This window comes from Grus americana, chromosome 16 (genome assembly GCF_028858705.1).
Source record: "Grus americana isolate bGruAme1 chromosome 16, bGruAme1.mat, whole genome shotgun sequence".
Taxonomy (NCBI): domain Eukaryota; kingdom Metazoa; phylum Chordata; class Aves; order Gruiformes; family Gruidae; genus Grus; species Grus americana.
In genome coordinates, this window is record NC_072867.1 from 13,250,900 (window position 1) to 13,263,469 (window position 12,570).

The 12,570-nt window shown below is 44.3% G+C and overlaps 1 protein-coding gene and 1 long non-coding RNA gene across 2 annotated transcripts; one reads left to right on the forward strand and one right to left on the reverse strand.

The window, feature by feature from the left end:
• Positions 1-1,041: 1,041 nt before the first annotated feature.
• LOC129213830 (uncharacterized) lies at positions 1,042-1,568 on the reverse strand. The gene is made up of 2 exons (XR_008579547.1): positions 1,431-1,568; positions 1,042-1,340 (listed from the first exon to the last, which is right to left on the reverse strand). It is a non-coding gene; the product is annotated as an uncharacterized LOC129213830 (long non-coding RNA).
• Positions 1,569-6,097: 4,529 nt separating this feature from the next.
• On the forward strand, positions 6,098-12,558 carry BRI3BP (BRI3 binding protein). The gene is made up of 3 exons (XM_054843841.1): positions 6,098-6,340; positions 7,265-7,367; positions 8,022-12,558. The coding sequence occupies exons 1-3, from the start codon at positions 6,152-6,154 to the stop codon at positions 8,441-8,443; spliced, it is 714 nt and encodes a 237-aa protein (XP_054699816.1). The 5' UTR covers positions 6,098-6,151; the 3' UTR covers positions 8,444-12,558.
• Positions 12,559-12,570: the final 12 nt, after the last annotated feature.

Below are 12,570 nucleotides of genomic sequence, written 5' to 3' on the forward strand. Positions count from 1 at the left end.
GGATTAAACGGCAGATCCCGCCCGTGCTCCCGCGGCGGCAGGTGTCGTGGGGCGCCTGCGGCGTCGGGGCCATCTCCTGCCCGCGGAGGCCGGTCAGGGCCCGGCCGGGGCACCGAGGGCACCCGCGACCCGCCGCTTGGGGCCCTGCCACCTCTAAAGGTCATCGGACGCACTGTCCACCCCGGGGAGGAACCATCACGTCACGCTTTTCAACAGATCTCTGCAAAATTACCGCTGCTTTATTTTTTTATTACCTCAGAGAGGTCTGAAGAAGTCCCCGCTGACACATGGCTTTGACCCAATAATGAGGCAAGAAACGCCTTTCTCCATAGCGGCACCATCCCAGTTACACTGTTGTAACGCTCTCTGCCTACGTATCTTGCACCTTGGATTAAAATCGATTGCTTCTCGTCTTTCAAAATGTGGGGTCTGTCTCTTATTGACCATCGCTGTGTCGCAACAGCCGATTTTGGCCAAGAAGTGGTGGTAACGAAGTACTTAACGATGTATAAGTCACTGTGTATACATGCTGCTTATGTAGCTGTTATTTTCAAGGTCATGATTTCCCTTCTAATTCACAGAAGCCTCGAAAAATACAAATTTGATGGTAAATTGTACAGGCATACAGTGTAAGTTAAATACATGTAGTAGATAGTAGTATACTTGCTATAAATCTCATTTAGATTTTTGTGCTACCAAAATACAACTACTTTATTAAATTTGCAGGCCATGGCAACATGATTTGAACAATCCTGCAGTTTTTATTTGCCTCAAGAAAGGCCTTACATATAGTGTATTCTTAAATAACTCTCCCCAGAGCCTAGAGGACTTGGAGAGGCAGGGGGTGGAATTGGGACATGTTATCTGCTTTTAAGCTTTGGCAGCGGCGCTCAGAGAGGTCAGCGGAGGCGTGAAATCCGCGGCAGGGACACGCTGCCAAGGGCCCCGAGATAAGGGAGGCAGGCAGGGCGCCACGGGTGTTCCGCCTGGGCTTGGGAGCCACAGCCTGCGGTGGAGAAAACAAACTGCCTAGAAACTCCATCCACGGAAAAGAGAACTTTTATTTTCTTGCCCTTCGGGTTGTGAAGACATTTGTTACGATAACAGAGTGCTAACCAATGTGGATATATATACTGGCTCGGGACACCAAGTGTTGCAGTGCAGCTGTCGGGGTGTTACCTCCCATGCTCTGGTAGGGATCTCCCGCGCCTCCAGACACGTTCCGCAGCAGCCCCGGCCCTCCACGTTGATCTACCCCCATTTGATGCATAGCCTGTCCTGCTCCCAGGTGAAAAGCTGAGCTTCTGGTCAGGTTTTCTTCAGTTCTCCGAGAATTACACCTGACACAAATACCTGGTGAACCTGTCATGGCCGGCACTGACGCGCTCCCAGCGACCACAGAAAGCAAATCTTTAATTTCCCATTTTTACCTCATTTTCGTGTCATCCGGCCCCATTTTGAGTCTGCTAACCCCCCCATCCGCGCCCCGACGGAGTCACAACTCCGACGCTTCCCGCCGTCTCGCTCCGGAGGTCAGCAGCAACCCGCCGCCAGCCACCGCCCCTCAGGCGCTGTGGGACCGGCCTGCCCCACGCTGCGGACGGATCCCGCGCGGCGCACGGCGGTCACGACGCCGGCGCTCCCGATTGGCTGTCACGCGCCTGGCCCCACATCAGCCCAGAGCCCGCTCTCCTCACGGCTGGGTTGACGGCAGAAGAGCTGACACCAAAGAAGAACCAATCGCAGCAGAGGTTTCTCAAGCCGTCTTCTCTCTCGACCAATGAGAGGCCGGACCAGAAAGAGGTGTGCCCAATCGGGGGGAGGGGGTGGGGTCCCTCCATGGTGCCCCTCAGCGCTGAGGCGAGCTCGGCGTGGTGCCGGCGGTGCTGAGATTATCCGTTTTAAGATAAAAAAGCAGAAGCGAAGTAGCAGCTTTCCTCCACTCAGAGCAACTCGTGCATCTCAAAAGAAAACGTGCAGCCGAGTCACCTAAGAAAGGACCCAAAAATCCTCTCACTGGGCTGAAAAAGGCATAGTTTAAAATGGCCTGGCAGACTTACTGTTCAAGGAGGAAGGGACACACTGGGAATTTGGTGATAAAACTTGGGCTTTTAGGAAAGCCTGACAGAGCTTCTCATTTATTAACAGCAGTTTTACTATTGCATCCTTACTTTGGGTGGGCTATGCCTCCATGTTCCTTGCCCTCATTCCAGTTTTGCTTTATCCAAACCAGGTTTTTTCTTCTTTCAAAAGTGACTTTGGAAAAATGGGAAGAAAAAGAAGGAGAATTAAACAAGCCTTTAATGAGAAAATGGGCATTAAGAGGGCTGCAAAATAATTTGGAGACTAGATTAGGATAGCTGGAAGAAATTAGCCTGAATAAGATTAACTGGAATTGACCATTTTAAAATCTTTTTAAGCCTTACTTTATACCTACTAATAGTAATAATAGATTAAAAATTAAATCATGTTTGCTGCTTCAGATTAGATTAGAGGCTTTCAAAAGATGCTTCAGAACTGATTAACAGTAATAATAGCGATGATGCCACTACCTTGTTTGTGGTCTATGAGGTAACTAATCTGCAGTCAGTCTGTGAATTTAAAAAGAGTGATGAAACACATGGATCTATGAGATAAAAGTTTTGTAATAATACCTCGCAGCAATCTGTGCAGTATGCTGAGGCCTGACCATGATCCATTGATCCAACACCTGGATTAGGAAATCTAAAGGTTTTGGAAAGTTTAAAAAAAACCCTATTTCAGAGTGGCCACCAACTGGTTAATGAGTCTGTATAAGAATAAGAAACTTCTGGCTCATTTGACACCCATGATCTCTGCAACCTCTACATGGTGTCAGGAGTACAAGTAACCAGAATCAAAATCAAAAGCATTTGCAGAAAGTGAAGGAAAAGGAAAAGGAAAAGGAAAAGGAAAAGGAAAAGGAAAAGGAAAAGGAAAAGGGAAGAAAAGAAGCAGTGCCACACTGCAATAAAAGAATCACAGAGCTAGCAGCAGAACATGAAGAGAAAAGGCCTAAAATGACAAGAGGTCATAAAGCGATCAGCTATTACAAGTTGAGGCTGTGAGGTGATGTAAAGACAGAAAAGTAAGGGTCAGTGAGGTTAAGGACTGGTCCATGGTTACACCAGTTGGCTTTCTTTAGGGCTATGCCATTTTTTTCAGCATAAAAATGATTTAAAAAGAGACAACCCTATGATCTGCTACAACTTTGACATCTAGAAGACCCCAATTTATTCTAAATTCTGTTCAGATTGTTGTTAAATCCCTATATCTGAGTAAGACATCTTACACAGTTTCTAGTTCAGATCAGGAAACAGAGAAGTATACTCATGCTTCTTCTTTACAGTAAGACCTTCATCAGAGGATCTTTCTAGAAACCTCACAGTTGTCCTAATTAGAAAGTTCAATGTGGTTGAGATCAATATTTCATGGCATGATGCAATGTATTCTTTGAGCAGACGCGATTTCATTTATTTAAATGAGAAGGGTGAAATACTGTGTAATTTCATAAGAGCCGTGGATTTGGAGAGATGAACGTACCTGAAATAGGCTCATCGAGATGGGTCAGGAAATCAATTAAATACCAGGGAAGTTTCCCAAATTATCCTGACCTCATATGAAGGACAACCCTGAGCACAGGCTTCCAAAGGCAGCTGCTAAAATGGGCCTCCGAGCCTCTGTAAAGAATGGATGGAAAGTAATAAAGAGCACTTTGCAGAAGTGATTTTGAAGGGGATCGCACGATGGAAACTCATGTTGAGAAATAAGAACATCTCCAAATTCACAGAAACAAGACCCATCAGACCAGAAACAGAACCAGGGGACCCAGAGAAGGCCATGCCAACTGGGAACAAATCGAAGAATTGTGACTGGCACGGGAAACAACAGTTAATTACATTACTGTCATGTTTTTGCACCGCAGGGTTCCTTACATGCTAGAAATGCCCCAGAAGTGGTCACTTTCCTCTGGGCTGGGAGTCTAGGTGCAGCGTGACACTGAGGGTAGGTAACCAGAAACCTCCTAAGAACCTCAAAAAAACCTGTCACCAGTTACCGACCCATTTTGGAAGAGTATGAGATAGAGCCTTCAAAATATACACAGGTACTAACATGTCAGCAATTTCAAGGCCACCTTAAAAGAGAATGAAAGCACCATTTATAAATATATAAAGAATCTATATCCTACTCCAATCAAGTACAGTTCTAAGTACCTTCCTGGATCTGAGCCCAACCCTTTCAGGGCCAAATAAAAACAAATGCTAAAAGGTCTAGGCCATTCTGCTAAATGTGAAAATAAGTGTTTTGGCCAGACTAAAACTGGGAAAAAGGCCATAGCAAAGATGTCTATATTATAAATGTCTACTCAACGACTCAGCAACCAGGCTTAGGCTCAGCCACGAGGTTTAAACACCAAGGACACAGGGTATAACATCGGAAAGAGATACCTCACGTTATTGCAGTGACTGGAAGAGCTACCAGCTGCACCTCTGGCTCTGCAGAAACTCCCCAGGAAGGGCCAGGAAAAGCAGAGCTCTGCCCTGTAATTTTTGGGGCAGAGATCCTAACTGACCATGTGCAGACATGGTCATGGGCCGCCTACACCTTCCAAAGCACAGTGAGAAGCTCTGGGGAGGGTGTTGGCATCCCCCGTGCCTTGAAGTTATTGTTGGGCAATTTAGCAAATATCTTCTGCCCCTGCTCACATCATCTCTCAGTACAGAATCTACACTACAAACCCCTGGGCCTGTTTTTATATTGCCATCGTGTTCCTATCTTATCTAACTCAGGCTCCTGTCAATTAACGATGAATCAGATGTGCTCTGAAGGCAATAACGCAATTTTCTATCTCCTGGGGATTCTTACTTCACTCTGCTAACATCCTGGTTGGGTTTCACTACCCAGAAGGAGCTGATAACGTTGTCTAACTTATACTTCCCAACTGGTCTTTTGTTGGCCTGGTTACTCAAGAAAGATCAACATAAAACCTGTCAGAAAAGGGAGTTGCACCATTAAGTGTGCTGAATTTCAGCATATACATCTGTGTCAGAGTTTCTCAAGGGTAAATGACACAGGAGTCCTTCAGAATCCCTCAATCTGAAGGTGATAGTGTACTGAAAAGATAGGTGTCATTTTTTGACATTAGTTTTCTTTATTGCCTGTGTCGTTTTGGGATTGCGCCTGGGAATCTCCTCAGAGAGGGATACCCACACAGGAAAGGCAGCTCGCTGTACTCTGTAAAGATTGTGCTGAGTCTCGAGAACCCAAACAGATAGCTGAGTAATTTAAAAGCTCCGCAGGAGAGGATCTGGGGGCCAAGAAAGTTGATCGTGAGTCGGCAACGCGCCCTTGCAGCAAAGAAGGCCAACAGCATCTGGGCTGCTTTAGTGAGAGCGTAGCTGACAGGTCGAGGGACGTGATCCTTCCCCCTGGTTTGGCACCGCCGAGACCACGTCCGGAGTAGTGTGCCCAGGTTTGGGCTCCACGCTGCAAGACAGATATTGATACTGGAACCAGTCCAACAGAGGCCACTGGGCAGGGCAGGGGGCTGGAGCACAGGGTGCCTGAGGCTGCTTGGAGAGGGCAAAGACAAGGCCTTATCTCTGCCTACACATGCCTGAGCCGAGGGTACAGGGAAAACAGAGCCAGAACCGTCTCCTGACAGCAGGAGAGCCAATGGCCCTCCACTGAGACGTGAGAAATCCTGATTAGATAGTAAGGAAAAAAAAACGTTTGCCAGGTGGATTATTAAATGTCAAATTTAGGCTGGAACGGGCTAAATACTGTGACAGGTCAAATAGTGGAAGAGGTTAAATATTGGGACTGGTTATAGACCGGGAAAAACTGAATCCCAGGCACAGGTTGCTCGGAGGCTGCACACAGGAATAGACTCGAATAGACCTTTTTGGCTGGGGGGGGCGCACGAGAAGACCTTCGGGTGCCCCGTGTCAACCTAAATTACTATTCTGCGCTTTCAATAAACCCGTTGGTTTAAGGAGGGGGCGGTGCACGTGCAGAATGCACCGCCCCTCCCCGCTCGTCCCTCCCCGCCCGGCTGCGGAGTTCGCGGCGCGGCCTCCAGGCGGCGCTACAATCGCCGCGCTGCTTTGCGCGGGGCGCAGCGCGGGCAGCCATGGCGGCGGGGAGGCTGCCGGCGCTGCTGCTCCTCGCCCTGCTGCTGGGCGGCACGGCGGGACCTGGCGCTCGGGCAGCGCGGAGTCGCGGCGCCGAGAAGCAAAACAGCCTTCGCCGAGCCGCCAGCGGCCTCTACCAGGGCGTCAGCGGCCTATTCGGCGAGGATAACGTGAGGGCCCTGCAGAAGGTGAGGCGCCGGCCGCTTCCCCCCCACAAACCCTTCGCTTCCTTTCCCTTCGCGCCCTCTCTCCGCGCCGTTGCTCCTGGGGGGTGACCAGGCGGTTCTGTGAGGCAGAGCCCCGCGGTTGGCCGTCCCCCCATCTCCGACGCCGTGCTCGGCGCTGGACCTGCGGCGGCCTCGTTTTCTCTGCGAGCCTGGCTGCGGGTGAGGCGGCGGAACGGCCGGAGCGTTGCTTTGGGAAGAAAAACGGCAGGCGAGGCTTGACGTGGAGCAAACTGCAGAAAATATTAATGAAAAGAATCTCTAAATAAAGATTATTTTAGGTGGGGGAGGCAGCCAGGGCAGACCGCTGTCGGTGAGGAGCCCTCCAACTGAAATATGGTCTGTCTGCATCAGCACAGTATCCTGTTTGTGGGGCCACATATGAACTTGAAGGAAATCAGGCATGCAGGCAGACGGACCTCTGCGTTCCTCTGTTCTTGCTCTCCTCAGCCAGGAGGAAGAAATAATACTGTTAAATTGACCTGTAAATGCGTTTGAGGCGTTTGAGTGTGATGCTGGGGAAATCTCTCATTTGCTTGATAAAAAAATTCTCTGGTTTGCTCTACCAACGTCCATTGCTAGTAATAGTGTTTTCTTTAAACTTTGGAACAATGGTAAAGCTAATAAGTGCATTTTCAAATCCTATCAACGTATAAATTTATATGTGCCAAAATACCTGGAAAAAAGGCAATTGTAATAAAAAAATTTATGACTCTCAGAGTTAAAAAGCCATTTACAGAGTTAGGTTTTTTTTTTCCTTGGGGAATTCAAAATAGCCTGCAATTTTTGTTTAATGAATTCTAATTCTACCCATGACTAATAAGTCTCAAAGTGTGTTTAAGGAGCTGAGGATTTTTTTTTTTTGTAATTTTCAATTTTATTTCTCAGTTCTTCTCAAGGTTGACAGAGAGGTTTGTGAATGGGGTGGATATATTAATGGACACATTCTGGAGAATATGGACTGATTTGTTAGATGTTCTTGGAATTGATGGTAAGTGTGATGCCTGTTAACTCTTGAACTGTATCAGCCTGTATCAATGTTCACAAGCATAGGCCAAGTGGGAAAATAATTACATTTTATCACGCTGCGTTAAACAACCATCAGTGGTATATCTATCCGCTTCGTGTGGCTTTGATTTTGCTGTTAGTACCTTCAAACAAGAGGACTAAAACCAGCCATTCCATTTCTCTATGTGTATCTACAGGATGTCTATAAAATGCATTACAAGGCATGGTTGGTTTGTTGGTATCATCATTAAATGGATGCACACAGTCAGGAACAAGTGGAGGGAAATAAAGGAGGGCTGGAAGAAGGAAAGGTGCAATTAAGAGCCTTTAGAATATAACTTTTACAAAGCAGGATCTTTAGCCTCAGTATGAACGTTGACCTTAGGCCCTACAGTAGTTTGTCTTTAAAGAACCTTTAGCACCTCAGCTTTAAAGGAATTGATTCAGTTGCATCATTGGAGCTGAGCCAGTGATTTGAAAAAGGCCCATCCTGAAATGGATGAACTAGCTCTAGCTCTGTTCAGAAAACACAGCCGTGACCCCACTGCATGACCCTTCAAAGCTGTGCTTGCAGTTTTACCCTTACCACCTTGGCATGCGCTCATTAATATTCTGTAAATTTTCCTTTGTTTTTCAGCCTCCAACTTGACTCATTATTTCAGCCCAGCGGCAATTGCCAACAACCCGACCCGTGCTCTTCTGCTGATTGGTGCCATTTTACTTGCCTATTGGTTTTTATCTCTCTTCCTTGGATTCTTCTTCTATCTCCTGCACATGCTGTTTGGTCGCTTTTTCTGGATTGCGAGGGTTGCCCTTTTCACTCTCTCGTGCGTGTACATCCTCCAGAAGTATGAAGGTGACCCAGAACACGCAGTCCTGCCTCTCTGCTTTGTTGTAGCAGTCTACTTCATGACGGGGCCGGTTGGATTTTACTGGAGGAGAAACAACAACAACAGCAGCCTTGAGGAGAAGATGGACCACCTGGATAGTCAGATCAGACTTCTGAACATACGTCTTTCTAGGGTGATTGAAAACCTGGACAGAGGCAGTGACCAATGAACCAACCCCTATAGACCACTGTACACCAGCTCTAGAAAATTCCTAAGCACTGTCTCATTTGAAGTTACAAAGCAACAAAACATCACATGGTAAAAAGTATTCAAAGTTATAACTTTTCATCATGTGTAAGACTAATTTATCTAGATTATACACTCAGCCATTATACTTGTAGGAAAAAAAACATTTAAAAAATTCAGCTGTATATTCAGAGAGTTTTATCCAGTACTAGAATTTTCTCAGTAGATAAACGCTTACTTTTACAAGCATTTACAAACATCTTTTGTAAAGTTTTTATAAAAGCAAATTGAGTAGTCTTTCAAATATTGAAATTCAGCTAAACATATGCAAATTTGACACTTAAAAAGTTAAAAAGAAAAAAAAAATCTCAAGCTACCAAACACTTCCATTGAGAAGTGGCTGCTGTGGGTCCACATTAATTTTTTTTTTTTCAAAGTTGTGAATGTGTTTTTTTTTTTATTGTTGGCCTATTCCATTGCCTTGAAGTTGCCTTTCGTAGAGTATCAGATGAGGAATTTTCTGGTATCCGAGCCAAAAAATTCACACCATAGCTTTTAATAGGAGGTGAGGAATTAGGGAGAAGGAAGATTTCATAAATTTGAAGTCCTTAAATGCCAGTCCAATGTGAGGAATTGAGAAGTGCAAGTGTGGCATTATTTCATTGCATTTCATCTCGAGAACTTTAATTTGATGTCTGAAAGGAAATCTGTTTTAATAAATTGACACAAAGGGAAGTGATGTAGCGTGGCAAATTGTAATTCATATTTGATCCTCACAGTGAAGCATTTTCCAAGCATAAGTGCATAGAATAGAGCATGATTTTTATCTCAGGACCCATGTACTTTCTCAAAAAAGGCAGCAGTTAAAACACTTGCAAATGTATTGTTGCTTAAAGCTTTCTCAGGACCAATAAGCGGCAATAAATTATCTTCAGGAAGATCTGGATTTTTTTCTAAAATTAATAGTTTTATAGGAGCTTTTTGCTTGAAGTCTGTGTCCTCTATTGGGTTTGGGGAAAGTGAGTCACCTTATGAGAAGGGTGTATTAAATGGTAGTATTTCAAAGCGATGTAGGAGCTTTGAAGCAATTTTATTTTGAAGGATTCTATGTATGTGTAACCTTAGAATTAACTAGCTTGGTAGACTACCACTGGCTTTGTAAGGTTTGCTGAAATGCATTGAAACAAAGGTAACCTCAGGGAAGAAAGTCCGATGAGGGGTTTACGTTGGTAACCTCTAGCATTCAAGGAGAGAAATGAGGGGAGGGGAAGCATCTGAACCATAGTGATGAGCACAGTATCAATACCGTGAGAGGTAAAATGGACCACGGCTGAAGAACTACATATTCCATAATGTCTAAACGAGCAAGTAAAGATAAAACCTCAACAAAAATTGATCTGCGATAGGGACTGGCTGTAAAGGAAGGGGAACAAATACAAGTAGGTGATGCACGTGCTGTTGCTTCGACTGCGAGCGCTGGCTCCAGCAGGACTGAGCACAGCTCGGCACTTGGTCTTCGGCTTCCTGTTACGTTGGGTAGAGCTTTTGTTGGATGTGATGCTTAACTGAATGTAACTGTGGGGTGAATTAATTTTTCTCTTTATGCTGAAGTTTAATACTCTTCTTAAAATGTGTGTTACTTGCCTAACCTCTTTTGGTCTGTATGTGACATTTACATGAGTGATTATTTTAAAATCCACGTTAATGGCCTTTACTCCAAACTGTAATCACTTCAGTTCAACACAGTTGAAGTACATATGCAGTTGGCTCTGTTGGAATCTATTTTAATTTTTTACGCCATCTGTAAATCCCCCTGCACCCCATTTTTCAAGAAATACACATTTAGAGTTGCAAAGTAATTGCTTTTCATAACTTAAAATCTTTCCCATGAACAGATAAGTACTATGGCAACAAACAGTCTGCTTTGTAAAGCTGAAAATGTAAATTGCTGTATATTCCTTTTTACAGCTTGTTTTCCATAGTATTACAGAATCTGCCCTGTAAACTCAGTTTTCCTTACTGTTGTGCAGAGAGGACTGGGCTAAAACACCAACCCGGAAATTAGGAATCGATTAGCAAAGCACGTCAGACCTGTACGTGTTTTGCTAAGCCTGAGGACCGAAGCCTGCAAACCTCGCTCGCGTAAGCGGCTCCGACTTCAGTAGGACTATGTGCATGAGTCAGTAATGTATGTGATGTAATCCATATTTAATGTTGAAGTTAAAAATATTGAACCCTTTCTATATTAAGAGTTGTCTATGACAAAGATTTCTCTTCAAATACTATATAAAACTTTATGTGGATTATAGTTTCGCCCTGTCTCGCTCTAATCATTTATCTTAGTTTTGTAAAATCAACCCTCCTATATTAATACTCTTCCTTTTGATCACCCTGCTGCTTGAAAAAAAGTATTTTTGTATTTACTTGCATCCCATGTATAGCAAAATGTTATGTGAAAAGCGGTATATATAAAATTGGATATTTTTAATCAGTATTTTTCCCAGCGCTCGGTTTTCATGTTAGTCAACTTCAGAAGTAATGATTTTTTTTAAAGCACAATCTAATCTTCAATATATATAGATATACTTTAAAAATGCTCTGTATTTTTAAACATGCACTGTAGTGAAAGCGCTTTTCGGGACATGAATGTGGTATTGTACTTAATCTCTTTCAACTTTTGTAAATACCTTTTTACAGCTATTTTCCATACGAGGTCATCTAGTTTATCCATCCAGGTTCTTGCTCTGTTTTTTAGAACCCGTTCCAGTGACAGCGGTTGCGTTGCTTTTATATCACCATTGCTAGGAGCATCTCCTACGCATCCGCAGAGATGTGCGGGCGTCGCCTCGTCACCCACAGATAAACCGAGATGCAGAATTTGACAGAAATGGGAATAAACCCCAGATCTCGCAGCTCGCCCCGCCTTTTGCTCTAACCACGAGGCAGCCTAACGGCAGGTGGGTAGCAGCACCGAGGCACTCCTCTAACGGCCCGCTTCCCTCCATGCCCGTGCCCGTCCCCGCTGCTGAAGCGGCACGGGTTGCACGGGCTGCGGTCGGTCAGCGTGGGAATAGCGGTTCCTGTTTACCGACCTGCCCGCTTGCAGCGGCTTCGTGAGAGAATGTCACCCTGTGTAACCAGCCGGTGACATCAGTGCTTAAGGTGGGTTCTTCCAGTATCAGAAATTCCCGTAGGGTCTTAAAGTGTTTTAAACATCGTGCTTTAAGACCTAATATTTGAACCTGCTGTAGTATTTTCGATACATTCCCATTTTTGCAAAACTACCATCCGTAGCAATTTCTTTGACAGTACACACCTCACCTATAGATAACCGATCTGTCGTATTCGGAATGTAACGCTTTTCAAAGTGGTATTGGGTGTCAGAGTACAATGTATAAAAACCTGGTGTAATTCAGTGCTGTACTTAATAGTGTGTACTTCAAATTGTGATTTGCTTTTAAAGACTTGTTGCATCGTTAGTGTGGAAAATAGACCAGTATCAATCTTAGCTCTTTGATGGCGTAGAAGTGTTTAAGTGTGATTTGGCTCACGTACTGATCCGTCTTTGGCAGCTAATGACATAAATGACCATAAGTTCTCTTTGTCTGGGTTGGAAAATAAAAGGTTTTATTGTATCCGCATGTATTTTAAACTTTTGGATAATTCCATCGAACTGTGATGACAGCACATTTAAAAATTGATCTTTTCCTTTTAATCCGAAATGGTATTTGCTATGGTAGCGCTCGTTAGCGGCACCGATGTTTAGTGACTTCACCTCCTGTTTTGTACATCGGATTTCAAGATTATAGTGTTTAAGTTTGTACAATTGTGTTTACGTAAAAAATAATTTGGTCTGAAGAGATGCTGTATGTATACTTTTGACATATGATCCATAGGGAAATATTAGATTCTACTGATAATATTGTTAAGTAGTTACAAATATATCAGACTTATTTTTTACAGAGCTATACATGCCTTTATTTATTACTTATCTGACCACCAAATCAATGTACTACGTAGTGAAATATTTGTAGACCAATTTCAGAAATCACCTATGGTATTGTGACAGAGCTTCAAATAAACGTTTACTGAAACTTTGCACCGAGACGT